Below are 26022 nucleotides of genomic sequence, written 5' to 3'. Positions count from 1 at the left end.
CGTAGTGAATGTAAATTTAAAGGGAACCTGTCACCAGTTTTTTCGCTTATAAACTATGCCCATCACGTTTAAGATCATAAGAATGGGGTTCCTGCAGCCCCTTTATATCCTCAGACGTGCCCCTGCATGCCTAAGAAGTAGTGTTTTATACTTGTCCCGCGCTGCATGTAAATTGCACGGTTTGGTCCGATGGGTGTTTCCAGATTGTAATCGGCGCCGTGCCAGTCTCTTCAAATGCTGCCTCTCAGCATGTAAGTGAATGATGTCTCTCTGTCATCTATGTGGTGGCCAAAGTCTCGCGCCTGGCTGTTCAATAGATCACAGTGAGGCGTCTGCATAGCTCTCCGATTCCACTGTGCAGGCGTGAGACTTTGGGCACTATGTAGATGGAGAGACGTCATCCACTTACATCCAGTTAGAAAAGGCAGCATTTGACGGAACTGAGGTGCCCCTGATCACAATCTGAAAACACCCATCAGACAGGACCACACAATTTGCATACAGTGCAGGACAAGTATAAAACACTTTTTCTGCGGTATGCAGGGGCACGTCTGTGGATATAGCGGGGTTGCAGGATCCTCATTCTTATGATCTTAAAGGTGATGGGCATAGTTTAGAAGCGAAAAAACTGGTGACAGGTTCCCTTTAAGTAAAGAAAAGCAGTCCTCCATATCCAAGTTTTACACGTGTAGGAATATAATAATACACTGCCATTACCAAAATTTCACCATTATGAGTCAGACAGGTCCTAGTGATTTTGGAAAGCATCCTGGAGAATTTAACTACCTGCCTTCTGCCTTTGGAGAGCGCCATTTCTATTCACAGATATGTACAGAGCTTCTTTTTCTGTCAAAAGTAGCAAGTACAGGGCTATACTTGCTATAAGAATAACAGAAGACTCAACTATAACCTGGACCCCTTCATATGTCACTCCTGTCTGCTGGTCACCATTTTAGCACATAGTATGACATCATTCTTTCTGTAAGTAGAAGCCATAACACTAGTGTGAACCTAGCCTTAGCCTCAAAGTAAAATACTTCAGTGCTATGTAACCACTGAAGAGGGTCCCAATTTTTTGTTCAAAGTATTTGTCTAGGCATGCATACAAATTACATTTGGGCCAGTTTGGATAATAGACGTTTGCAAGAAATTTAAAGGGAACTTGTCATCAGGTTCTCTCTATAACATCTGTTGCCACCGTGTGCAGCCTTTCAACCTATTCCTAACAAGCCTTGCATATCTCTCTGGCTGCGCTGCAAACCTCATAAATAAAGCTTTAAAGTTGTCTTACACTGCATGCTAATAAGCGGCCCGATGGGCACCTCTGGTCCGTGATCAGTGCCCCTTCTCTACATTGTAACACTGCCCCTCCATCTATGATTGATATGGAGGATGTCATCCATACAGCTGGCAAAGCCTAAATTGAGCAAAGAGCCTGCATATGGGCAGACGTGAGGCTTTGTTTTCTTTGTGGGTGAAGTAGAAGACGACATCTATGATAATCATAGGTAGGTGCCGAGCATGGTCTGAAGATGCTCATCCGACCTCTTATCACTCATTAGAATACAGTCAGGACTACTTCAAAACAGTTTTTTATAATGTATGTATCACTGCCAGAGTGATATCAGGGCTTGTCAGGAATAGACTGCACAGCGGGGTGACAACTGCTGTTATACAGAGAACATGATGAAAATTTCCCTGTAAGTCTTTATAAATGTCTATTATCCAAACTGTCACAGCTGTACTTTGCATGCATGTCCACACACTTTGAATAGGAATTCTGACAATATTCAGTTGGTATTTTAGGCTGTGTTCACACTAGTGTTGTGGCTTCTATTTATGGAAAGTTTGGCGGATCAGTCTTGCAATATACTAAGATGGTGTCCTACACACAGCAGTGTTTTATAAAGAGGTCCAGGGTATGATTGAGACTTCTGTTATTCTGATGGCAAGTATAGTGCTGTATTCCTTACTACTCTTGTAAACATGATGATAGGTTACCTTTAAGATCAATTACTAGCTTTACAAAAAATAGAATAATCACCCATACCATGCATTTTCAGTCACCTCATTAGGTACAAATAGACATTTCAATGGATGAAGCATATTAGTGGCAAGATGTTGTGACATCACACATTGCACAGTACTGCGCAAAAATTTTAGGCAGGTGTGGAAAAAATACTGAAAAGTGAGAATGCTCTCAAAACTAGAAGAGTTAATAGTTTCTTTTTATCAATTTACAAAATGGAAAGTGATCAACCAAAAAAAAGATGTAAATCAAATCAGTATTTGGTGTCACCACCCTTTGCCTTGTAAATATATTTGTACACAGATTTAAAAAATACTCAACAGAGGGGTTTGTCAAACATCTTGGAGAACTAACCACAGATCTTCTGTGGATGTAGGTTTACACCAGTTATTCTGTCTGTTCATGTAATCCCAGACAGACTTGATGTTGTTGTGAAGGCCTTATCACCACTTCCAGTTCTCCTTCTTCTGCTTTTCGTTGAAGTTAATTCTTCCTGACATTGGCTGTATGTTTGGGGATGTTGTCCTGCTGCAGAATAAATTTGGAGCCAAATCAGACTCCTCCCTCTCCAATTCCATTTTTTTAATGGATGCTCAAACTTGCAAAGAACCTGATCCATGCTTCACAGTTGCTTTAGACACTCCTTATTGTACCGCCCTCCAGCCCTTCGGCAAACCAACTGCATTCTGTTACAGTCACATTTTTTTCATGCATAATTGAGTACCTTGGCCTTGATTCCATGACTAAGATACTGTATGGCCTCAATTTTTGACTAAGACCACTTCTGGCCAGACTTCTCGGAACTGTAGATGGATGTAGCTGGGTCCCACTGGTTGCTGCCAGTTCTGAGATGAATACACTGCATTTAAAAGGGAAACAAGTATGATGTGTCTTTTATCTGCTGCGCTAAGGGCCTGATTTATGAAGGTGTAAAACACCTTCAGATGTCACAAAAATTTTTATATTATGCTTTGCTTATATAGCGCCATCATATTCTACCCAATATAAAAAGAACAAAATATGGGCGTTGTGTGTCCAAACTCAAGAATACCAAAGATAGAAGACACATGACAACAAAGTGTAAAGAATTAGCATAGCAAATTTATTAATTAAAATTAATAAAAATATAAAAGGGCATGGAAAATACCCAACAAAGGGTGGCATCTAGGATAAGTATAAATACGCGAAAGTATGGGCGACAGTATCAAACATTAATACACAGGTCAAAGCACACGGCGAAACGCGCGTCGGATGAGCGATGGCACACTATTTACCTTGATTTCTACCTGTTTTATTATTGGTTCACAGTGTAATTTCATACTTGTGCCTAAGTGGACATGGTATTCTCTGCTGTCTATTTACCAGGCTAGGCATATGGTCCTGACAGACCAAATCCCTGGATGCACTTGCACTTTACTAGCATTATATTGTATACCGGATTATACGGTGGCATGCTTTTCCATGTCTCCTGCGACACACTAATGCACAAGCTGATCACTGTGTATTGATGTTTGATTATATCGCCCATACTTTCACGTATTTATACTTACCCTAGATGCCACCCTTTGTTGGGGTATTTCACTTGCCTTTTTCTATTTTTATTAATTTTGATTAATAAATTTGCTATGCTAATTCTTTACACTTTGTTGTCATGTGTCTTCTATATTTGGTAGCCATCATATTCTGCAGCGCTTTACATGCATTATCATCACTTTCCCCAATGGGGCTCACAATCTAAATTCCCAATCAGTATGTCTTTGGAGTGTGGCAGGAAACCCACACAAACACGTTGAGAACATACCAACTCCTTGCAGATGTTGCCCTTGGTGGGATTTGAACCCAGCATTCCAATGCTACAAAGCAACAGTGCTAACTACTGAACCACCGTGCCGCACACAAGTTGCACAAAAAATTTGCTAGTTTTGTTGTTTTCACACCAGACCCAGACAATTTTAATGAAAAGGATGGAGAATAGGCGGAATGGGGCATAGCTAATTCCGCCTGTCTAATTTATGAAAAGTTACACTAAAAGTCACACCACAAATGTACTGCAGTTGGTAAGTGGAATATATTTCTGACAGAGGTGTTTGTAAGATGCATCTAATTAATTAAAGAAGTTGTCCACTACTTTTTCATTGATCGGCCGGAGTCTTGCACCTGGTACCCCGATCAGCTGTTATTGGTGCCGTCAGCCTCCGGCTGGAAGTACTTACTTGCGGAGCTTGGCCGTCTAGCTGTAGTGGCCGCCTCGGGGTAGTACACATCTGCCTCCTATTCAATTCAATGGAAGGCGGATGTGCAGTACCCCGCAACGGCCACTACAGCTAGACGGGCAAGTTCCGCAAGCAAGTACTTCCAGCCGGAGGCCGACGGCACCGATGACAGCTGATCGGCGGGGGTGCCGGGTGCGAGACACCGGACGATCAAACATTGATGCCCTATCCTACTGATAGGGCATCAGTGAGAAAGTAGTGGACAACTTCTTTAAGTGTCGCCATCTGCTAATGAGTTAGGTGCAACTTACTCCAGTGACCCCATTCATAAAAACTGGCGTGCACAATGCCAGTCTTAATGAATCAGGGAAGAAGTTTCCTTGGCTAACCACTGTGTCTATGGTCCTCAACGTTACCCATTTCTTAATGTCCACAGTGCTTAGAAATACAAGCAAATACTTATCTATCAAGGTAATTTATTATGCAGCAGGACAATGACTCCAAACGTACAGCCATTTAGGGACAGAGGGATTTGTGCAAGTTTACAGCCACAGATGATCAGTGGTTAGTTTTCCAAGATGTTTGAAATAACCTCTTTGTTCATTTAAATAAAAAAAATGGTATGCAAGTGTACCCAGAGGAATCGATGCTTTGATTCTGACTTGAAGGCAACTGGTGGTCACAGCAAATATTTATTTGTAGAGATGAGCGGATCGCTTGTCGTAACCCCCTTCCACGGTCGGGGTCAGTGCTCCATGGCCGTAGACGGGAGCTGCGTGAATTTCCTTAACCTTCATGATCCCAGGCTCGTTTTATGATCACAGATGAAGACACACAAGGCGGGCGAATCAAATGCTGCACTGAGGCATCCAGAAGCTCAGGAAATTTGCACAGCTCCTGTGCACAGCCAGTCAGCACTGACTTGGACATAAACCAGGGTTGCACAAACCGATCCTCTAATTTCTGTTGATTTGATTTAGTTTTCTCTTTTGTTCACTCACTTTCCATTTTGTTAACTGATAAAAATAAACTATTAACATTTCTATTTTTGACAGTATTCTTTCCACACATGCTTAAGCTTTTGCTTAATACTGTATATGATAATAATCATTCCTATAAAATATAATAAATAGTATGATGTTCTCATCTGACTGACCATCAGAATCTCTAAACAAAGTCATCTTTGTAGTTCTATTCTAATAGACTAACAGGTTTATTCCTATCAAATTATACTATAACATGTTTCCTTTATGGCAGGAAGGCAACAATCAATGTGAATCTTGAGTTCTCAATCAGCTTTAATAATTTTGCTAAATAAATACATAAATACATAATGTGCAGGTATTATACAATCATAATAATAACATAATTAACTATAATTATAATAATTTCATTTTTATTCTTCTATGAAACAGGTCTGATCAACAATAACATTCACATGTTTCACAAAAGAGATCTTGGAGGTAAAAATAAACCTGTGATGCTTCTCATGTTACACTAATTATAAATAATTTGATTTAATTATCTTAATGCCTCTTTTTTGCCACTCGTGTCATGTTGAAAAAATTTCCTTCATGGCATGTCTCAGCTTTATGACTTATTGCTTATGAGGGCTGTGGAATACTGTACTCTAAGTATATTCTGCATAAAACTGAGACTGAAGAGTGGTGAAAAGTTGACAAGGAAAGCCTGCCATAAATCCTAAGCATATTATTGGAGATAAATCTGCAGCTTAAATAGAAAGGCATATGATAGTTATTCTAGTAATGATCAGGGAACAAGTAATGGAATTCCATTGTCTCAAAATCCAACAAATGCTGAGATATAGAGGTGTAACGACCGTGGTCCTCGGACACAAATTCAGCTGAAGTGTATTGCGGCACACAGACCCATCAGGTCCATGTGCCGCAATACACGCTGCCGGCCAATCAGAGACCAGCAGCTGACATCTTCGTGCACATGACCAGGGGCACTTAGCAGTGACATCTTGTGCTCCTGTCGCCTGCACACTGATGTCAGCTTCTGGCTTCAGAATAATACGCCGCGCAGCGGGGGAGCGGAGGGAAAGTGAGTATAATGGTTTATTTTTTTTTAAATCCGTAAGTACATGGTGGCCATGGCCATACTACTGCATGTATGACTATGGGCTGTGCATTATATAACATGTATGACTAAGGACTGTGCATTATATTACATATATGACTATGGGCTGTGCATTATACTACATATATGACTATAGGCTGTGCATTATACTACGTATATGACTATGGGCTCTGCATAATACTACATGGATGACTATGGGCTGTGCATTATACTACATGTATGACTATGGGCTGTGCACTATACTACATGGATGACTATGGGCTGTGCATTATACTACATGGATGACTATGGGCTGTGCATATTACTAAATGGATGACTGTGGGTTGTGCATTATATTACATGTATGACTATGGGCTCTACATTGTATTACATGTATGACTATGGGTTGTGCATTATACTAAATGGATGACTTTCGACTGTGCATTATACTACATGGATGACTATGGGCTGTGCATTATATTACATGTATGACTATGGGCTGTGCATTATACTGTGTGGAGGACTATGGGCTGTGCATTATACTACATGGAGGACTATGGGCTGTTTATTATACTACATGGAGGACTAGGGGCTGTGCATTATTCTACATAAAGGACTATGGGCTGTGCATTATACTATACGGAGGACTAGGGGCTGTGCATTATACTAAATAAAGGACTATGGGCTGTGCATTATACTATACGGAGGACTATGGGCTGTTTATTATACTGTATGGAGGACTATGGGGAGTGCATTATACTATATGGAGGACTAAGGGGAGTGCATTATACTATATGGAGGACTAAGGGGGTGCATTATACTATACGGAGGACTATGGGGGGCGCATTATACTGTATGGAGGACTATGGGGCTGCATTATACTATAGGGAGGACTATGGGCTGTACATTATACTATGTGGAGGACTATGGGGAGTGCATTATTCTTCTGCTATGGGGCCCCATGATTTCTATGTTCGGCCCTGTTGAGTATCATGTGTTATTTTTTTCTATATATTAATGAACAGCGGCAGAACAGTAGACTTATACCAGGATAGAAAGTATATATGCCAGGATGGGGCTCAAGATAAGGGACATATACCGGGATGGGGGGTATATATACCAGGATGGGGCTCAGGATATACTGGGATGGGATATATATATCAGGATGGGGTCCAAGATAAGGGACATATACCAGGATGAGGGACATAAATACCAGGATGGAGGGCATATATATACCAGGATGAGGGACATATATACCAGGATGGAGGATATACATATTTATATACTGTATAATCAGGATGGGGTGGCCCCAGTCTAAATCTTGCACTGGGGCCCATCAGACTCTAGTTATGGCACTGATGGTACTAAAAGTAAAACAAACATAAAAAAGTATATGTCTGACCTCTGCCATGTTGAATGTCATCCATTGGCCATTTGTTGTCCAACAGATGTATCAATTTCCACCATATGGCGAAGTGTGCCACCTTATCTATTCTGTTTGCATAGTGTGGCTATTCACATGCAAATTTAATGGTCTACCCTGCATTATCAGTGTAGCAGTCACAGCCATCAGGATAACGGTTTCTGCATCTGAAGTTTCCCATGTTAAAGACCTTATATGTTTAAAGTATATACTTATAACTGAATGGATGCCATCCTTTGGCCATTCATCTCCTGTAGGCTCCCATGATAAGAAAAAAGTTAGCAGAATTTCGCACCACAAACTATTTTTATGTGCATGTAGCTCTTCCAAAGACAAATCCAGCAATATCTTTACATAACCAGTCTGTTCCTCCATTACTGAGAAATTAGCATTTTAATTTGTATGCAAATGAGGCTGAAGAGCTATTTGTAGATCTGAAGCCTCTGTCATTCCAGCTTTATTCCTCACCCAGCGCCACCTCCTCCTGCTTGATTGATGGCTCCTTTGCCTGAAGTCACATAGAATAGAGGTTGTCAGTCAGTTAGGATGAGGCGGCGCTGTGTGTCGAATAGAGCTGAAGTGACAAAAGCTTCAGCCTCATTTGTATATCAATTAAAACGCTGATTTCTCAATAATGGAGGAACAAACTGGCTATGTAAAGTTATTGCTGGACTTGTCTTTGAAAGAGTTAAATGCATAAATAAATAGTTTGTGGGGGTGAAATTCAGTTTAAAGAGTCCCTTTAATGTATACGTTTTTTAAGATGATGCAAGATTGTATTGAATTGGAATTACGACATTTCGTAGAACAGAGGTGAGGAACCTTTTTTCTGCCATGGGCCATGTCAATATTTTTACTATCATTCAGGGGCTGCACAAAATTATCAACTTCAAAATTACCTTGGTATATTTGGTCAAACAATTAATTAACTCACCCCTAGTGTGATGGCTGGAGCTGCTTCTCTTTGGTGCGATGTCTGATGTTTGGTGATCATGGTTTTCCAGATTTGCATCTGTCTGGAGTGCAGTCCACTTTGTGATGATAACTTTTGTAAAGAACTTGCAGCAGTAAGTTGTTAAATAAATATATATAATTACACTGCAGGTCTCCTCGCAACGGGAAATTGATCACTGCTTATGTTACATTTATAGAACTCAAGCAGTGGGAGGTCTGCTTTATATATCACATAGGAGACACATAGACTTCATTATACATCACATAGGAGACGCTGGACCTGAAACATATACATCACATAGAAGACGCTGGGGCTGCAGCATGTATATCACATTGGAGACGCTGGTACTAAAGCATATACATCACATAGGAGACATTTGGGCTGGAGCATATACATCACATAGGAGCCTCTGGGACTGCTGTATATACATCACATAGGAGACACTGGGGCAAAAGCATATACAGTACAGACCAAAAGTTTGGACACACCTTCTCATTTAAAGATTTTTCTGTATTTTCATGACTATGAAAATTGTACATTCACACTGAAGGCATCAAAACTATGAATTAACACATGTGGAATTATATACTTAACAAAAAAGTGTGAAACAACTGAAAATATGTCTTCTATTCTAGGTTCTTCAAAGTAGCCAACTTTTGCTTTGATGACTGCTTTGCACACTCTTGGCATTCTCTTGATGAGCTTCATGAGGTAGTCACCAGAAATGGTTTTCACTTCACAGGTGTGCCCTGTCAGGTTTAATAAGTGGGATTTCTTGCCTTATAAATGGGGTTGGGACCATCAGTTGTGTTGTGCAGAAGTCTGGTGGATACACAGCTGATAGTCCTACTGAATAGACTGTTAGAATTTGCATTATGGCAAGAAAAAAGCAGCTAAGTAAAGAAAAATGAGTGGCCATCATTACTTTAAGAAATGGAGGTCAGGCAGTGTGAAAAATTGGGAAAACTTTGAAAGTGTCCCCAAGTGCAGTTGCAAAAACCATCAAGCGCTACAAAGAAACAGGTTTACATGAGGACCGCCCCAGGAAAGGAAGACCAAGAGTCACCTCTGCTTCTGAGGATAAGTTTATCCGAGTCACCAGCCTCAGAAATCGCAGGTTAACAGCAGCTCAAATTAGAGACCAGGTCAATGCCACACAAAGTTCTAGCAGCAGACACATCTCTTCAACAACTGTTAAGAGGAGACTTTGTGCAGCAGGCCTTCATAGTAAAATAGCTGCTAGGAAACCACTGCTAAGGACAGGCAACAAGCAGAAGAGACTTGTTTGGGCTAAAGAACACAAGGAATGGACATTAGACCAGTGGAAATCTGTGCTTTGGTCTGATGAGTCCAAATTTGAGATCTTTGGTTCCAACCACCATGTCTTTGTGCGACGCAGAAAAGGTGAACGGATGGACTCTACATGCCTGGTTCCCACCGTGAAGCATGGAGGAGGAGGTGTGATGGTGTGGGGGTGCTTTGCTGATAACACTGTTGGGGATTTATTCAAAATTTAAGGCATACTGAACCAGCATGGCTACCACAGCATCTTGCAGCGGCATGCTATTCCATCCGGTTTGCGTTTAGTTGGACCATCATTTATTTTTCAACAGGACAATGACCCCAAACACACCTCCAGGCCATGTAAGGGCTATTTGACCAAGAAGGAGAGTGATGGGGTGCTACGCCAGATGACCTGACCTCCACAGTCACCAGTCCTGAACCCAATCGAGATGGTTTGGGGTGAGCTGGACCGCAGAGTGAAGGCAAAAGGGCCAACAAGTGCTAAGCATCTCTGGGAACTCCTTCAAGATTGTTGGAAGACCATTTCCGGTGACTACCTCTTGAAGCTCATCAAGAGAATGCCAAGAGTGTGCAAAGCAGTCATCAAAGCAAAAAGTGGCTACTTTGAAGAACCTAGAATATAAGACATATTTTCAGTTGTTTCACACTTTTTTGTTAAGTATATAATTCCACATGTGTTAATTCATAGTTTTGATGCATTCAGTGTGAATGTACAATTTTCATAGTCATGAAAATACAGAAAAATCTTTAAATGAGAAGGTGTGTCCAAACTTTTGGTCTGTAATATATATATATATATATATATATATACTGCTCAAAAAAATAAAGGGAACACTCAAATAACTCATCCTAGATCTGAATGAATGAAATATTCTCATTGAATACTTTGTTCTGTACAAAGTTGAACGTGCTGACAACAAAATCACAGAAAAATCATCAATGGAAATCAAATTTATTAACCAATGGAGGCCTGAATTTGGAGTCACCCCCCAAAATTAAAGTGGAAAAACACACTACAGGCTGATCCAACTTTGATGTAATGTCCTTAAAACAAGTCAAAATGACGCTCAGTATTGTGTGTGGCCTCCACGTGCCTGTATGACCTCCCTACAATGCCTGGGCATGCTCCTGATGAGGTTGCGGATCGTCTCCTGTGGGATCTCCTCCCAGACCTGGACTAAAGCATCCGCCAACTCCTGGACAGTCTGTGGTGCAACGTGACTTGGTGGATGGAGCGAGACATGATGTCCCAGATGTGCTCAATCGGATTCAGGTCTGTGGAACGGGTGGGCCAGTCCATAGCTGCAATGCCTTCATCTTGCAGGAACTGCTGACACACTCCAGCCACATGAGGTCTGGCATTGTCCTGCATTAGGATGAACCCAGGGCCAACCGCACCATCATATGGTCTCACAAGGGGTCGGAGGATCTCATTTTGGTACCTAATGGCAGTCAGGCTACCTCTGGCGAGCACATAGAGGGCTGTGCGGCCCTCCAAAGAAATGCCACCCCACACCATTACTGACTCACTGCCAAACCGGTCATGCTGAAGGATGTTGCAGGCAGCAGATCGCTCTCCACGGCGTCTCCAGAATCTGTCATGTCTGTCACATGTGCTCAGTGTGAACCTGCTTTCATCTGTGAAGAGCACAGGGCACCAGTGGCGACTTTGCTAATCCTGGTGTTCTGTGGCAAATGCCAATCATCCTGCACCGTGTTGGGCTGTGAGCACAACCCCCATCTGTGGACGTCGGGCCCTCATACCACCTTCATGGGGTCGGTTTCTAACCGTTTGTGCAGACACATGCTCATTTGTGGCCTGCTGGAGGTCATTTTGCAGGGCTCTGGCAGTGCTCCTGCTGTTCCTCCTTGCACAAAGGCGGAGGTAGCGGTCCTCCTGCTGGGTTGTTTCCCTCCTACGGCCCCCTTCATGTCTCCTGGTGTACTGGCCTGTCTCCTGGTAGAGCCTCCAGCCTCTGGACACTATGCTGACAGACACAGCAAACCTTCTTGCCACAGCTCGCATTGGTGTGCCATCCTGGATGAGCTGCACTACCTGAGCCACTTCTGTGAGTCGTAGAGTCCGTCTCATGCTACCACGAGTGTGAAAGCACAACCAACATTCAAAAGTGACCAAAACATCAGCCAGAAAGCATTGGTACTGAGATGTGGTCTGTGGTCCCCACCTGCAGAACCACTCCTTTATTGAGGGTGTCTTCTTAATTGCCAATAATTTCCATCTATTGTCTATTCCATTTGCACAACAGCATGTGAAATTGATTGTCAATCAGTGTTGCTGCCTAAGTGGACAGTTTGATTTCACAGAAGTTTGATTCACTTGGAGTTATATTCTGTTGTTTAAGTGTTCCCTTTATTTTTTGAGCAGTGTATATACATATATAATTCAATCTAATTTGTGGGCAAAACAAATTGTGAGCAAGTAGATAAAAAAAAAACCTTTATAGAGACACTATTTTATTAGTAGGGAGAAACATTAACTGGTGACCAGGAGCAGACAGAGACTTAAGAGGGCCCCTGCGCAAGAACAATATATACAGTACAGACCAAAAGTTTGGACACACCTACTCATTTATAGATTTTTCTGTATTTTCATGACTATGAAAATCGTACATTCACACTGAATGCATCAAAACTATGAATTAACACATGTGGAATTATATACTTAACAAAAAAGTGTGAAACAACTGAAAATATGTCTTATATTCTAGGTTCTTCAAAGTAGCCACCTTTTGCTTTGATGACTGCTTTGCACACTCTTGGCATTCTCTTGATGAGCTTCAAGAGGTAGTCACCGGAAATGGTCTTCCAACAATCTTGAAGGAGTTCCCAGAGATGCTTAGCACTTGTTGGCCCTTTTGCCTTCACTCTACGGTCCAGCTCACCCCAAACCATCTCGATTGGGTTTAGGTCTGGTGACTGTGGAGGCCAGGTCATCTGGCGTAGCACCCCATCACTCTCCTTCTTGGTCAAATATCCTTTACACAGCCTGGAAGTGTGTTTGGGGTCATTGTCCTGTTGAAAAATAAATGATGGTCCAACTAAACGCAAACCGGATGGAATAGCGTGCCGCTGCAAGATGCTGTGGTAGCCATGCTGGTTCAGTATGCCTTCAATTTTGAATAAATCCCCAACAGTGTCACCAGAAAAGCACCCCCACACCATCACACCTCCTCCTCCATGTTTCACAATGGGAACCAGGCATGTAGAGTCCATCCGTTCACCTTTTCTGCGTCGCACAAAGACACGGTGGTTGGAACCAAAGATCTCAAATTTGGACTCATCAGACCAAAGCACAGATTTCCACTGGTCTAATGTCCATTCCTTGTGTTCTTTAGCCCAAACAAGTCTCTTCTGCTTGTTGCCTGTCCTTAGCAGTGGTTTCCTAGCAGCTATTTTACCATGAAGGCCTGCTGCACAAAGTCTCCTCTTAACAGTTGTTGTAGAGATGAGTCTGCTGCTAGAACTCTTTTGGCATTGACCTGGTCTCTAAACTGAGATGCTGTTAACCTGCTATTTCTGAGGCTGGTGACTCGGATAAACTTATCCTCAGAAGCAGAGGTGACTCTTGGTCTTCCTTTCCTGGGGCGGTCCTCATGTGAGCCAGTTTCTTTGTAGCGCTTGATGGTTTTTGCAACTGCACTTGGGGACACTTTCAAAGTTTGCCCAATTTTTCACACTGACTGACCTTCATTTCTTAAAGTAATGATGGCCACTCGTTTTACTTTACTTAGCTGCTTTTTTCTTGCCATAATACAAATTCTAACAGTCTATTCAGTAGGACTATCAGCTGTGTATCCACATGACTTCTGCACAACACAACTGATGGTCCCAACCCCATTTTTAAGGCAAAAAATCCCACTTCTTAAATCTGACAGGGCACACCTGTGAAGTGAAAACCATTTCCTGGTGACTACCTCTTGAAGCTCATCAAGAGAATGCCAAGAGTGTGCAAAGCAGTCATCAAAGCAAAAGGTGGCTACTTTGAACAACCTAGAATATAAGACATATTTTCAGTTGTTTCACACTTTTTTGTTAAGTATATAATTCCACATGTGTTAATTCATAGTTCTGATGCCTTCAGTGTGAATATACAATTTTCATAGTCATGAAAATACAGAAAAATCTTTAAATGAGAAGGTGTGTCCAAACTTTTGGTCTGTTCTGTACATTTGAAACCAGAAGTTTACATACACTATATAAAGAGACACATATGCATGTTTTTCCTCAATATCTGACATGACATCAGAATAAACCTTTCCCGTTAAAGGTCAATTAGGATTACCATCATTTTTAATATTTGCCAAATGCCAGAATAATGAGATAGAGAATGTTTTAAGGCATTTTTAGTACTTACTGCAAAGTCAAAAGTTTCCATACATTTCATTAGTATTTGGTACCATTGCCCTTAAACTGAATGACTTGGGTCAAACGTTTGTGATGTCCTTCCACAAGCTTCTCACAATAGTTGGTCAGAATTTGGGCCCATTCCTCCTGACAAAACTGGTGTAACTGATCCAGGTTTGTAGGTCTCCTTGCTCGCACCTGCATTTTCAGCTTTGCCCATAAATTTTTGATAGGATTGACATCAGTGCTTTGTGATGGCCACTCCAAAACCTTGACTTTGTTATCCTTAAGCCACTTTGTTACCATTTTGGCAGTATGCTTCTGGTCAATGTCCATTTGGAAGACCCATTTCTGCCCAAGCTTTAACTTCCTGGCTGATGTTTTAAGATGTTGCTTCAGTATTGCCACATAATCTTCTTTTCTCATGATGCCATCTATTTTGTGAAGTGCACCAGTCCCTTCTGCAGCAAAACAACCCCTCACGACAAGATGCTGCCACCCTTGTATTTCACAGTTGGGATGGTGTTTTTAGGCTTCCAAGCTTCTCTCTTTTTCATCCAAACATAACGATGGTCATCATGCCCGAAAAGTTAAATTTTAGTTTCATCAGACCACAGGACATGTCTCCAAAAATAAAGGTCTTATTCCTGTGTGCATTTGCAAACATTAATTAATCTGGCTTTTTTATCTTTCTTTTTGAGTAATGTCTTCTTCCTGGCTGAGTGGCCTTTAAGTCCATGTTGATACAATCTTACCAGTTTACGCCATCATCTTCACAAGGTCTTTTGCCTTTGTCCGTGGGTTGATATGCTCATGTCGGAGCAAAGCACATTCATCTCTGTCAACAGAACCTGTCTCCTTCCTGAGCGGTATGATGGCTGGACATTCCCATCTTGTTTGTACTTGCATATAATTGTTTGTACAGATGAACAAGGCATCTTTAGGTATCTTGAAATTGTACCCAAGGATGAGACAGACTTGTGCAAGTCCACAATTCTCTTCCTGATATCTTGGTTGTTTTCTTTAGACTTTCTCATGATGCTACACAAAGAAGCAGTGTGTTTCAGGTGTGCATTAAAATACATCCACAGATGTGTCTTTAATTAACTCAGATGTTGCCAAAAAAAACTATCAGAAGCTTCCAAAGACATGACATCACCATATGGGCTGTCCAGAATTGTTTAAAGGCATAGTAATCTTAGTGTATGTAAACTTTTGACTTTGCAGTAAGTAATAAAAATGCCTTAAAACATTCTCTCTCTCTCTCTCTCTCTCTCATTATTCTGGCATTTGGCAAATATTAAAAAGTATGGTAATCCTAATTGACCTAAAACGGAAAAGGTTTATTCTGATTTCATGTCAGATAATGAGAAAAACATGCATATGTGTCTTTTTATATAGTGTATGTAAACTTCTGGTTTCAACTGTGTATGTATATACTATTCAGAAGAATAAATAATGCAGAAAGAATTGTGATAAGCTTATAGTCTTGGACCTCATTCTTGCGTCCACAATTTCTCTGGTATGCAAAAAATGGTTCAAGTGTCATCAATGTTTTGGATTTGATTTTCATCAGTGTTTGGCCAGTGTTTCTATTCTTACTATCACTATTTCATCAGCATTTTCATGTATGAAAAAAATAAATTGCATTGTTAATAACTGAGAGCACACGGACGGCAATCGTGCACCGTCTTTGATTTTCTCCGACCTTTAAACTTGGATGAGTAATTTCCATCCTTGACTTCAATCAAAAACAGAGATGTATTTGTGTCCTGCAAAAAAAACCTACAGACATGTCAATAGCATCATAGTGTTAAATGGGTACGTATTCTATCCATGAAAATCAAGGATGGTACATGTACGTGATTCATGGATGTCTGAGTTAAGTTTTGTTCATAGTTCATTCTTGGTTGTTAAGGATGAAAAATGATACTGGTCCATTGAGTTTAACCCAGCATATGTTCATCCGGCGTCTTTTAGACACCGATGCACCAGCCAGGTGAAGTAGTCGTCTTCTTGAAGCAGCTTCGCTGGCGTCTTTTTAGACATTTGTGCGCCAAATCCACTGACAGCGGTTTTTATTCTGTACTTTCAAGTATAAAGAGCGAGCAGCTTCCTAGTGGAAGCAACCGAAAAGATATACATGTTACTTCTTTGAACCACATCAGGGTTTCCAAACCCTGAAACTGACACATGACGTGACATAAGACGGAACATGTAAACAGCAATGTCATATTGACATTGCTGTGTATTATGTTCAGTTTATGCTCTTTTTCAGGGGTAATCCTTCTGTATAATTCAGTTGTCCACCTCAGTGTTGGCTATCTCGCAGAGCTTCGTATTATCACTCTTAGGCCAAGGTCACATGAGTGTAGATTCTCTCATGGGAGAGGATCGGATCGATTATGTAAATTACATTCGGATCAGACTCTGATCAGAGTTTGATCCGAATGTCAGCTTAGTGTGATCTGATTCTCTGAGATGAAAGAATCGTAGCACAGGTGCAGAGAAGGTGGAGAACAAGATTTCTCCATTTTCTCCATTGTGTGAGTCGGTGGAAATCTGATGCCATTTGAGTGCAGTCCGATGTTTTCCATGCATTTTTTAGGGTATGTGCACACGATCCTTTCTGGCAGCGATTTGAACGTAGCATACTTTATACACGTAGGTGAATCCGCATGTGTTCATTGAACACACGCGGATTCACCGCATCCTATACATTGCACTATAGAATTTCTCTTGCGAAGACTGTTGTCTCCGCAAGAGAAATTGACATGCTACAGTCTGTGAAGACGCGCCGCATGTCTGTCTCCGCTGGTGGGCCGCAGGAGCACGGAGACGCATAGTGGGCATGGGATTTCTTGAAATCCCATCCACTATGCTGTAACATCTGGCCACTGCGGATTGCATGCAGCGCAAGTGCGCTGCGTCCAATCCGCAGCCATTCCTGACCATGTGCACATACCCTTAGCCCTGAAAGGGTGAATGCGACCCTATTTGCACAGCAAATAGTGGCATGCTGAAAATTTTTTCTCATGCCGAAAGGACACTGATCAGCACTGCCCCATAGTATAACATTGGTTTGAGAGCTATCCGATAAAACATTGGATAGCACTTGTCCAATGTATGCGCTCGTTTGAGCCAGCGCTTAATATCATACTAAGAGATGTTAATGATGACTTTTATAGGTTTATGACAGTGTAAAGTAGCTGTAAACGGTAAACTAGAAAAGTTTTAGCACTATTAATTTCATATTGTGGTTACATTTTAGCAAGTCTCTAGCTAATATTGCTTAACATTACTTTGTATTTGTTTTTATCTCTAAAGTGACAACAGGGCAATTATCTCCAACAAACAGCCCCACAACAGGTATGTAAGTCATACAAGACACACAAGGCTTCATTTCTAAAAAGCCACTTGGTTGCATTAGGGGAATGTTCACAACACAAGTACCATTTTGTTTGTGGTTTTTCGTTATTGATTTGCCACAATATTTGTAATTGTAGCAGAAAACTCTGCCATTTTAAAAATCTGCAACATGTTTTATGCCTCTGATTTGAAAAACTTGTGACATTGTTGCAAATAAGAAAGGTACTGTAAACATATCCGAAGGCCGTGTGCATACAGTATTTAGTGTCTATGCACAACAAACATACAAATGCTGTAGATTGTTGCCATCTTACAATTGACTTTTCAAATTGTTGTTAGCACTGCAAAAAAAAGTTACGTAATGGGGGATATGTATTAAAATACTGAATGCGCCTGTTTTCTGGTGTTAAAAAAACTGCACATTTTGGCCCATGACAGTTTTGGGCAAAAATGTAAAACATTTTTAGAATGTACGCTGATCTTGCTGAGTTTTTTTTAAAAAGTAAGTAGGGCTTAGATTACTAACATGTAAACCCAAAGCAGATTTAAATTATTGCAGAAATCTACATATGTCCATAGCTGGATATCAGCTTGTAGAGTAGATATCAGATAGTAGATATCAGTTTGTGGAGCACAGACAATCCAACATGTGCTTAATTTATAAAGAAGTGTGTCTCTTGTAAAATTAGGTGTAGCTTACATTAGCAGGCTTCTGCTCTCGACTGGCATCCCCCAGTGTTTTTTTGCAGTTTGATCCAAATCTAAGGAATCCATTTGCACATTTGTATAGTCTTGTTTTCTATCTGTCTGAAATAATCAGATTATTACCCCTACAAATAATTGTATTCCTAAAATTATTTGAAGAGGAAATTTCCCTAATTTGAGCATGTTAAACCGGACACATCATAAAATTGTGGTTGCATAAAACGTGTTTGTTTGTTTGTTTTTTTTAACTTCTCATTTCCATTGTGGAGACATTAGCTTGTTAAGCTTAGTTTCTAATTTCCCCTTCAACCAAGGGGTCATTAGCAGAGAGTTGTGTCTGGGTTGTGTATTTTTTCCCTTGCATAATGTTGCCCAATCACAAACAGGAGTCGTCATGCAGGGGAAAAAAAGAACACGCACCCAGAAAATCCTAAATGCTGCTTTATCCTGTAGGATATGTAATGATACACAGTCTTGCTCTCCTCTGTGATCTCTCACCTGCTGTGTAGGGTAGAGCAGAGCTGTGTGTCATTACAAACTCCTCTGCAGCTCTCATTTTACGGGAGTCGGTGAGGGAGTAGAGGTAGTAGAACATAGCTATGTGTCACTACAAACATATCATGCAGCTGTTATCTCACTGTGCTGTTAGCTCTGCTCTGCTCCAACTTTCCTCACACTGACTGCTCTGAAACAGAGCTACAGAGTTGTTTGTAATGAAACATAGTCAGATCTCCTCTACACAATAGGTGCAGAGATCATGGAAGAGACCAAGGCTGTATGTTATTATACATCTCACACAGAGAAAGTCAGTTCTAAGCTTCCCTCGGGCATGTCCTTTTCTCTCTCCTAGACATGAGACTCTCACCGACTTGGTTGAGGAGGAAATTAGAATCTAAACTTTACCAGCTAATATCTCCTCAACGGAAAGGAGAAATTAAAGGGATTGTCCACTACTTGGACAACCTTTTCTCAATCTGAGTATTTGGCCCTGATAAAATAAAAACACTTATGCTAACCTCCCGTGCTGGCACTGTTCCAGCGGTGGCGGCACTCGCGTTCCCGGGGTTCATGCCAGGTTGTTATGACACGTGAGCCTGGCACCCAATCAGCACTGGTGTCACCGTTTCCATCTTCTAATGTATACATAATTAACAGGAAGTGAGAGCTGCGGCTGGCTGCTCATTTCCTGTTAATTACTTATGCGTCTGAAATCGGTGACAGTGACGCCAGCGCTGATTGGGCACAGGGCTCATGTGTTATAACAACCTCACATGAGCCCCGGGAACACGAGTGCCGCCACCACTGGAACGGCATCGGCACAGGAGGTGAGCATAAGTGTTTTTATTTTAATAGGGCCAAACATGGGGAATGAGAAGAGGTTGGTTGTCCAAGTAATGTACAACTCCTTTAAAAAAAACAAAAAAAAACCCTGTTTTATTCAGCTCTGCAGCCACTATTCTATGATCTGGCCAGTTTAATATGCTAAAACTGGTGAAATTGCCTCTTTAAAATGGTTCAGTGATTGCCTTTCATTATTGGGCTTCTGAGTTTGAATTCTAGCAAGCACAGCACATAGATAGAATTTGTATTGTAGTATTTGTGTTAGTGTAGGTTTCTTTTAGGTGCTTCGATTTCCTTGCACACACCAAAAACAATGTTTAGCTTTTTGTGAAATCGGTTCTAGTGTGACAGAGAAATTAGAATTTGAGGGATTGTTGTGTATGATGACAATTTCTGTTGCAGAATATATTGCCACTTTACTGTATAAGAAGGAAGAAATAAATACATTTTGCGCTATAATTATTTTTTTCAAATGCATACGTCTAGTGTGTGCACCAAAAATGGTGTGAAGTATTTTAATACCTTATCAATATCAAACAAAATGTTCAATTAAAATGTTCCAAAATACACCATCATATCATTTCTTTTTAAGATTTCTAGACTTAATTTGGATGCAACTATTTCAGTTTTTTTTCTTTAAACTTTACAGGATCAGCACAGGTCGGTAGCACAGGTATGAAGAGAACACTATTTCAACATTTTTTCTTAGTACTTGTTTAAAAACCATTTGCAAAGTCTTTTATATTACACAATGTGCTATCAGCTGATTAGTATATTTTGATTTCAGAGCACTTTCAAATTACTTTCAATATATTTGCATATTATTAATTTTTTTTACAGGGACTAATGCATTGACAAGTGGCTCTAATACATTCACAGCAGTGGAAACCACAAATATAACCAACAGTAAGTAGCAATGTACTGTCCTTAATAAAGTCTAAATGTGATAGACCTAGGTCAGAAACTATTTTGTGGAAATGGAAACTGTATTTTCAGCAAACTTTGTATAAATCAATAGTACAGACAAATATTAATATCTCTGAAATATATCAATGAAATCTACTTACTTGACTTATGTTCCCCTGACATCACCCCTACCCTAATACAAAATACCAAGGATTGTCTGTCTGCTGTCTCTAACATTATGTCCTCCCTCTATCTTAAACTGAATCTCTCCAAAACTGAACTTCTTGTGTTTCTCCCCTCTACTAACCCAACTCTACCTAACATCGAAATTACCTTGTAGGGTTCAACCATAACTCCCAAGCAACATGCTCGCTGCCTGGGGGTCATATTCGACACTAAACTTTCCTTTACTCCCTATATCCGATCACTGACTCGCTCTTGTCACCTGCATCTTAAAAACATCTCCAGAATCCGACCTTTTCTCACCTTTGAAACTGCTAAAACTCTTACTGTCGCTCTTATTCACTCTCGTCTGGACTACTGCAACTCTCTTCTGATCGGTCTCCCTCTTACCAAACTTTCTCCTCTCCAATCCGTCCTGAATGCGGCAGCCAGGGTCGTATTTCTGTCCAGCCGCTTCACCGATGCCTCCATCTTGTGCCATTCATTACACTGGTTGCCCATTCGCTACAGGGTCCAATATAAACTCATCTCTCTCACCCACAAAGCTCTCTACAGTTCTGCACCGCCTTATATCTCCTCTCTCATCTCTGTCTATCGCCCTACACGTGCCCTCCGTTCTACAAATGACCTAAGACTAACATCCCCAATAATCCGAACCTTGCACCTCCGTCTCCAAGACTCCTCCCATGCTACGCCAGTTCTCTGGAATGCTCTACCCCAGATGATCCGACTGATGCCTAGCCCCCACGTCTTCAAGTGCGCTTTAAAAACCCATCTCTTTAAACAAGCCTACCACCTCAACTACTCAGTACACTAACTTTCCCTTGTTCCCTCCTTCTAAATATTATTCAGAATCTGCTCCCTACTATTCATCTGTCTCCACACCCCCCATGCACACTATAACTGCACTCGATACTTGATTATTGCACTTAATACGGGCTGATAATTGGACCTCACTCCTAATGTATCTGTTTAAACTGTGTTAACTTGTATTGAATTTATTGTCTGTACATGTCCTCACTTAATTGTAAAGTGCTGCGGAATATGTTGGCACTATATAAATAAAAATGATTATTACTATATGTCTGATGTTTATGAAGGGGGCTGGCTGCCTGTTATCAAAGCCAGAATATTAGCTAAGCCACAAATGGTAAAGGGATCAGCAGCAATGCAGTTAAGAGTGTCTTTCTTAATAGGAAAGGACAGTGGTCCTGTCAATCATAATGGTAACAGAAAAAACTGGCTGACACTTCCAAAACAAGAAATAGGTGTGAATAGGTGCTTACTTAGGAGCAGCTACCGCCATAAACAACTAACAAACAAAGCAGCACACTGTAGCGCTAAGTATGCGAACATGAAATATATGAAATTTGAATAGCCTTACTGCTGTAGAAAAAATAAATAAATGAGAAATCTTAGAGCATAAATTGGCCAATTCATGTGTACCTGGTAGCCACATTAAGGCATCTCTCAAAATACCAGGACCCTATCAATGTGAACTCCTCTCTAAGAGACTATGTCTGCTTGTGTGTGGGATGATAAGATCCTGTTGCAATTAAAATCACCTGTGGCATAGAGGTGGAGTGCTCAGTCAAAGCTTATACATAGAAACAGAAAAAACTGACCGACACTTCCAAAACAAGAAATAGGTGTGCACAGGTGCTTACTTAGGAGCAGCTACCTCCATAAACAACTAGCAAACAAAGCAGCACACTGTAATGCTAAGTATGCGAACATGAAATATATGAAATTTGAATAGCATTACTGCTATTACCATCATAATGGTAACCTCTGCACAGAAAAAGATGAAAGCTGGATGCTTTTGCAAAGGTGAGTATAATTATTAAGGCTGCGTGCACACGATGCGTTTTTCATGCGTTTATGCTGCGGAATTTCCGCCGCGGAAATGCATCAAAAACGCATGGTAATCCACACCCCATGGTCCCCAATGGCATTCCGCAATGTCAATGCACATGCTGCGGATTTTTCCGCAGCGTTTCTGCAGCGATCATAAATCCGCAGCATGTTCATTAATTTTGCGGAAGCGCAGCAGAAGCGCCGCCATTGACTTGCATTGAGACGCATAGAATGCGCGTCTGTACATTTGTACAAGCGAATTCTATGCGTCTCTATGTGCGGATGGTACCCAGTTCTGGAGGAGAGAAGACTCTCATCCAGACCTGGGTACTAGAGATGAGCGTTGTTCTACTCGAACTGTTCGCCAATCTCAAATTCGAGCTGTTTTGGGCGGTGTTCGAGCCGTTCGGCGAACACGAACAATTTGAGAAAAATTCGGCTGTTCGAGGTTATGTTCGATAACTGTTCGTGCACCAAAATCATAACTGGATTTTTTCTCAGTAATGATGAAAATTAATGTTAATACGCAGTTTGAGTGTACAGCGGGGCGGGGGGAGGGGCAGGGGATGGATCTCTGCAGGAACAATGAAGATCTCCATTTTTTTTTTCTCTTTCCCGCATTTACAGTGGGGAGGTGCAATCTGTCAGCCTATCAGCAGCGCACACACGGAGCGAAGTGCTTTTTTTCACACAAGCAAGGGCATGTGTCATTGGCAGTGTATGTCACATGTCCTTGCCCTATAAGACCAAGCCATTTTCCCCGTCGCCACCATTTTCTCACTGCTGCAGCTGCGTGTTAGACGGCACCGCTGTTGCTGTGTGCGCTATACCTTGTTAATTTCAAGCCAATTTTCGCACAAATCTACAGATAGCTTGGGAGTAGGGAATAGTTGTGATTGCAGTCCTTTTAAGGACTAGGTTACAGCATTTCCTACCACTTTTATCAGGCAGGTCTGTGCTCTTAAATAGATAGATTGTGGGAGTAAAGACTAATTGTAATTGGAGTCCTTTTCAGGACTAGGTTACATCAGTTCCTATCAGTTTTTGCCAGGCAGGTCTGTGCCAGTGCTGTGCAAGTTTTTTTCACAGCATTTGGCTGAATCTAGCAAAGCTAATCCTTTTTGGCCTATTGCAGAGTGTGTTAGTCAGTGGAGTAGCCTATCTGTGTTGCAAGATATACCACCTGTGTATAGAATACCAATTTTTTTACTGCACCTAGTGAAGTAAAATCTTTTGGGCATAGCATCATTCTATTAGTCCATCTATACTGACCTCCATCAGGTTGCAAATTGAATATAATTTTTTTCTGCATCTAGCTCTGAAAAAATATTGGGCTTCTAGCTGTGTGTGGAACTTGTTGTATTAGTCCATCTATACTGACCTCCATCAGGTTGCAAACTGCATATATTTTTTTCTTCATCTACCTCTGAAAAAATATTGGGCTTCTAGCTGTGTGTGGGACTTGTTCTATTAATCCATCTATACAGACCTCCATCAGGTTGCAAACTGAATATATTTTTTTCTGCATCTACCTCTGAAAAAATATTGGGCTTCTAGCTGTGTGTGGGACTTGTTGTATTAGTCCATCTATACTGACCTCCATCAGGTTGCAAACTGAATATATTTTTTTCTGCATCTACCTCTGAAAAAATATTGGGCTTCTAGCTGTGTGTGGGACTTGTTCTATTAATCCATCTATACAGACCTCCATCAGGTTGCAAACTGAATATATTTTTTTCTGCATCTACCTCTGAAAAAATATTGGGCTTCTAGCTGTGTGTGGGACTTGTTCTATTAATCCATCTATACAAACCTCCATCAGGTTGCAAACTGAATATATTTTTTTCTGCATCTACCTCTGAAAAAATATTTGGCCTTCTAGCAGTGTGTGGGACTTTCTCTATTAGTCCATCTATACTGACCTCCATCAGGTTGCAAATTAAAAATAATTTTTATCTGCATCTAGCTCTGAAAAAATATTTGGCCTTCTAGCAGTGTATGGGACTTTCTCTATTAGTCCATCTATACTGACCTCCATCAGGTTGCAAATTAAAAATAATTTTTATCTGCATCTAGCTCTGAAAAAATATTTGGCCTTCTAGCAGTGTGTGGGACTTTCTCTATTAGTCCATCTATACTGACCTCCATCAGGTTGCAAATTGAATATAATTTTTTTCTGCATCTAACCCAGCCAATAGTTTTGGCCTAATACCACAGTTTGGCCACTCAGCTATGCTCAGTTCCCATCCATTGTTTTTTTGTGCAAACAACTCCAGAGTTGTTAATTAGTTAACCACCAAAATGAGTGGAAAAAGGCCTGCTGCTGGTGGAAAGGGGAATAGGCGTGTTGGGAAGGGGAAAAAAGGTTGTGTCCGTGGGGTAGGTGTTAAAGCAACAGTAACATCTGCAGAAGAAAGTCCATCTTCCAGCCAAACTAAAATGTCTACTTCTTTTAGCGGACAATGTGATAAGATCCCTTTCTTACGGCCACGCCAATCGCTACAAATTCCAGATGAGGCACAAAAACAGCAGGTGCTTCAATGGATATCAAGTGCTCCTTTAAGTGGGCTCTCCTCCACATCAACTTCAACATCACAAATACTCCAGTCCTCAAAGGTGTCACCCCAATCGCACTTGCTTCCTCACAGCTCCCAAATCTCCAGCTGCCCGTCTGAGTATGAGGTAGAACAGATGGTTGAGTCTGCAGAGCTGTTTACTCATACTATAGCCTGGGAATCAGAGGTCGACTCCAGCGCTTCTGTGAATCCAGACGAGGAAATGATCTGCACTGATGCCCAGAATCTTTATGAGTCGGATCCAGGACCAGACGCAGAAGGTTCTGACCATAATGTAGACCCTCATTCCCAAACTGTAACTCCTGTTGGTGGAGACAATGAGGAAGACGATGATAAGACTCAAATACCTGATTGGAGCGACAACTTTAGTTTTTTGTCAGGGCAGGAACAGGTTGGCTCTGAGGACGACGGGTGTGATAACGCACAGGGTGATGATGATGAGGTTGGAGATCCCACTTACTGTCAACCCACAGTCAGCCAAGAGATGAGGTCAGCAGAGGAGGTGGAGGAAGATGCTAGTGACGACGAGGTCAGGTTGCGCCTTCCTCGACAGAGACGTAGTACTGGAAGCACGTCAACAACTGCATCCTCAAACACAACTCTGCCTCTCACCACAAGTCGTGGTGGCTCTTCAGGTCGCATGGGTGCTAAGCCTTGCATAGCCTGGGCATTTTTTCAGATCGATAAAGATGACCCAACTCGTGTTATCTGTA

The 26022-nt window shown here is 41.2% G+C and overlaps 1 protein-coding gene across 3 annotated transcripts in view; it reads left to right on the top strand.

The window, feature by feature from the left end:
* ADGRG2 (adhesion G protein-coupled receptor G2) overlaps positions 1-26022 on the top strand; it is a 209729-nt gene that overhangs the window by 89102 nt on the left and 94605 nt on the right. For 2 of the 3 annotated variants that reach the window (XM_073667458.1, XM_073667447.1), the window contains exons 5-8: positions 5658-5705; positions 17700-17741; positions 20437-20460; positions 20628-20693. In XM_073667458.1, coding sequence (XP_073523559.1) covers positions 5658-5705; positions 17700-17741; positions 20437-20460; positions 20628-20693 — 180 coding nt within the window. The remainder of the gene's footprint in view (positions 1-5657; positions 5706-17699; positions 17742-20436; positions 20461-20627; positions 20694-26022) is intronic. The other variant, XM_073667454.1, reaches the window with a different exon arrangement.

The sequence above is a fragment of the Phyllobates terribilis genome, unplaced genomic scaffold, assembly GCF_046119375.1.
Source record: "Phyllobates terribilis strain yellow unplaced genomic scaffold, ASM4611937v1 Scaffold_2__4_contigs__length_985480577, whole genome shotgun sequence".
Classification (NCBI taxonomy): Eukaryota; Metazoa; Chordata; class Amphibia; order Anura; family Dendrobatidae; genus Phyllobates; species Phyllobates terribilis.
This window is presented reverse-complemented; position numbering and strand designations above follow the sequence as displayed.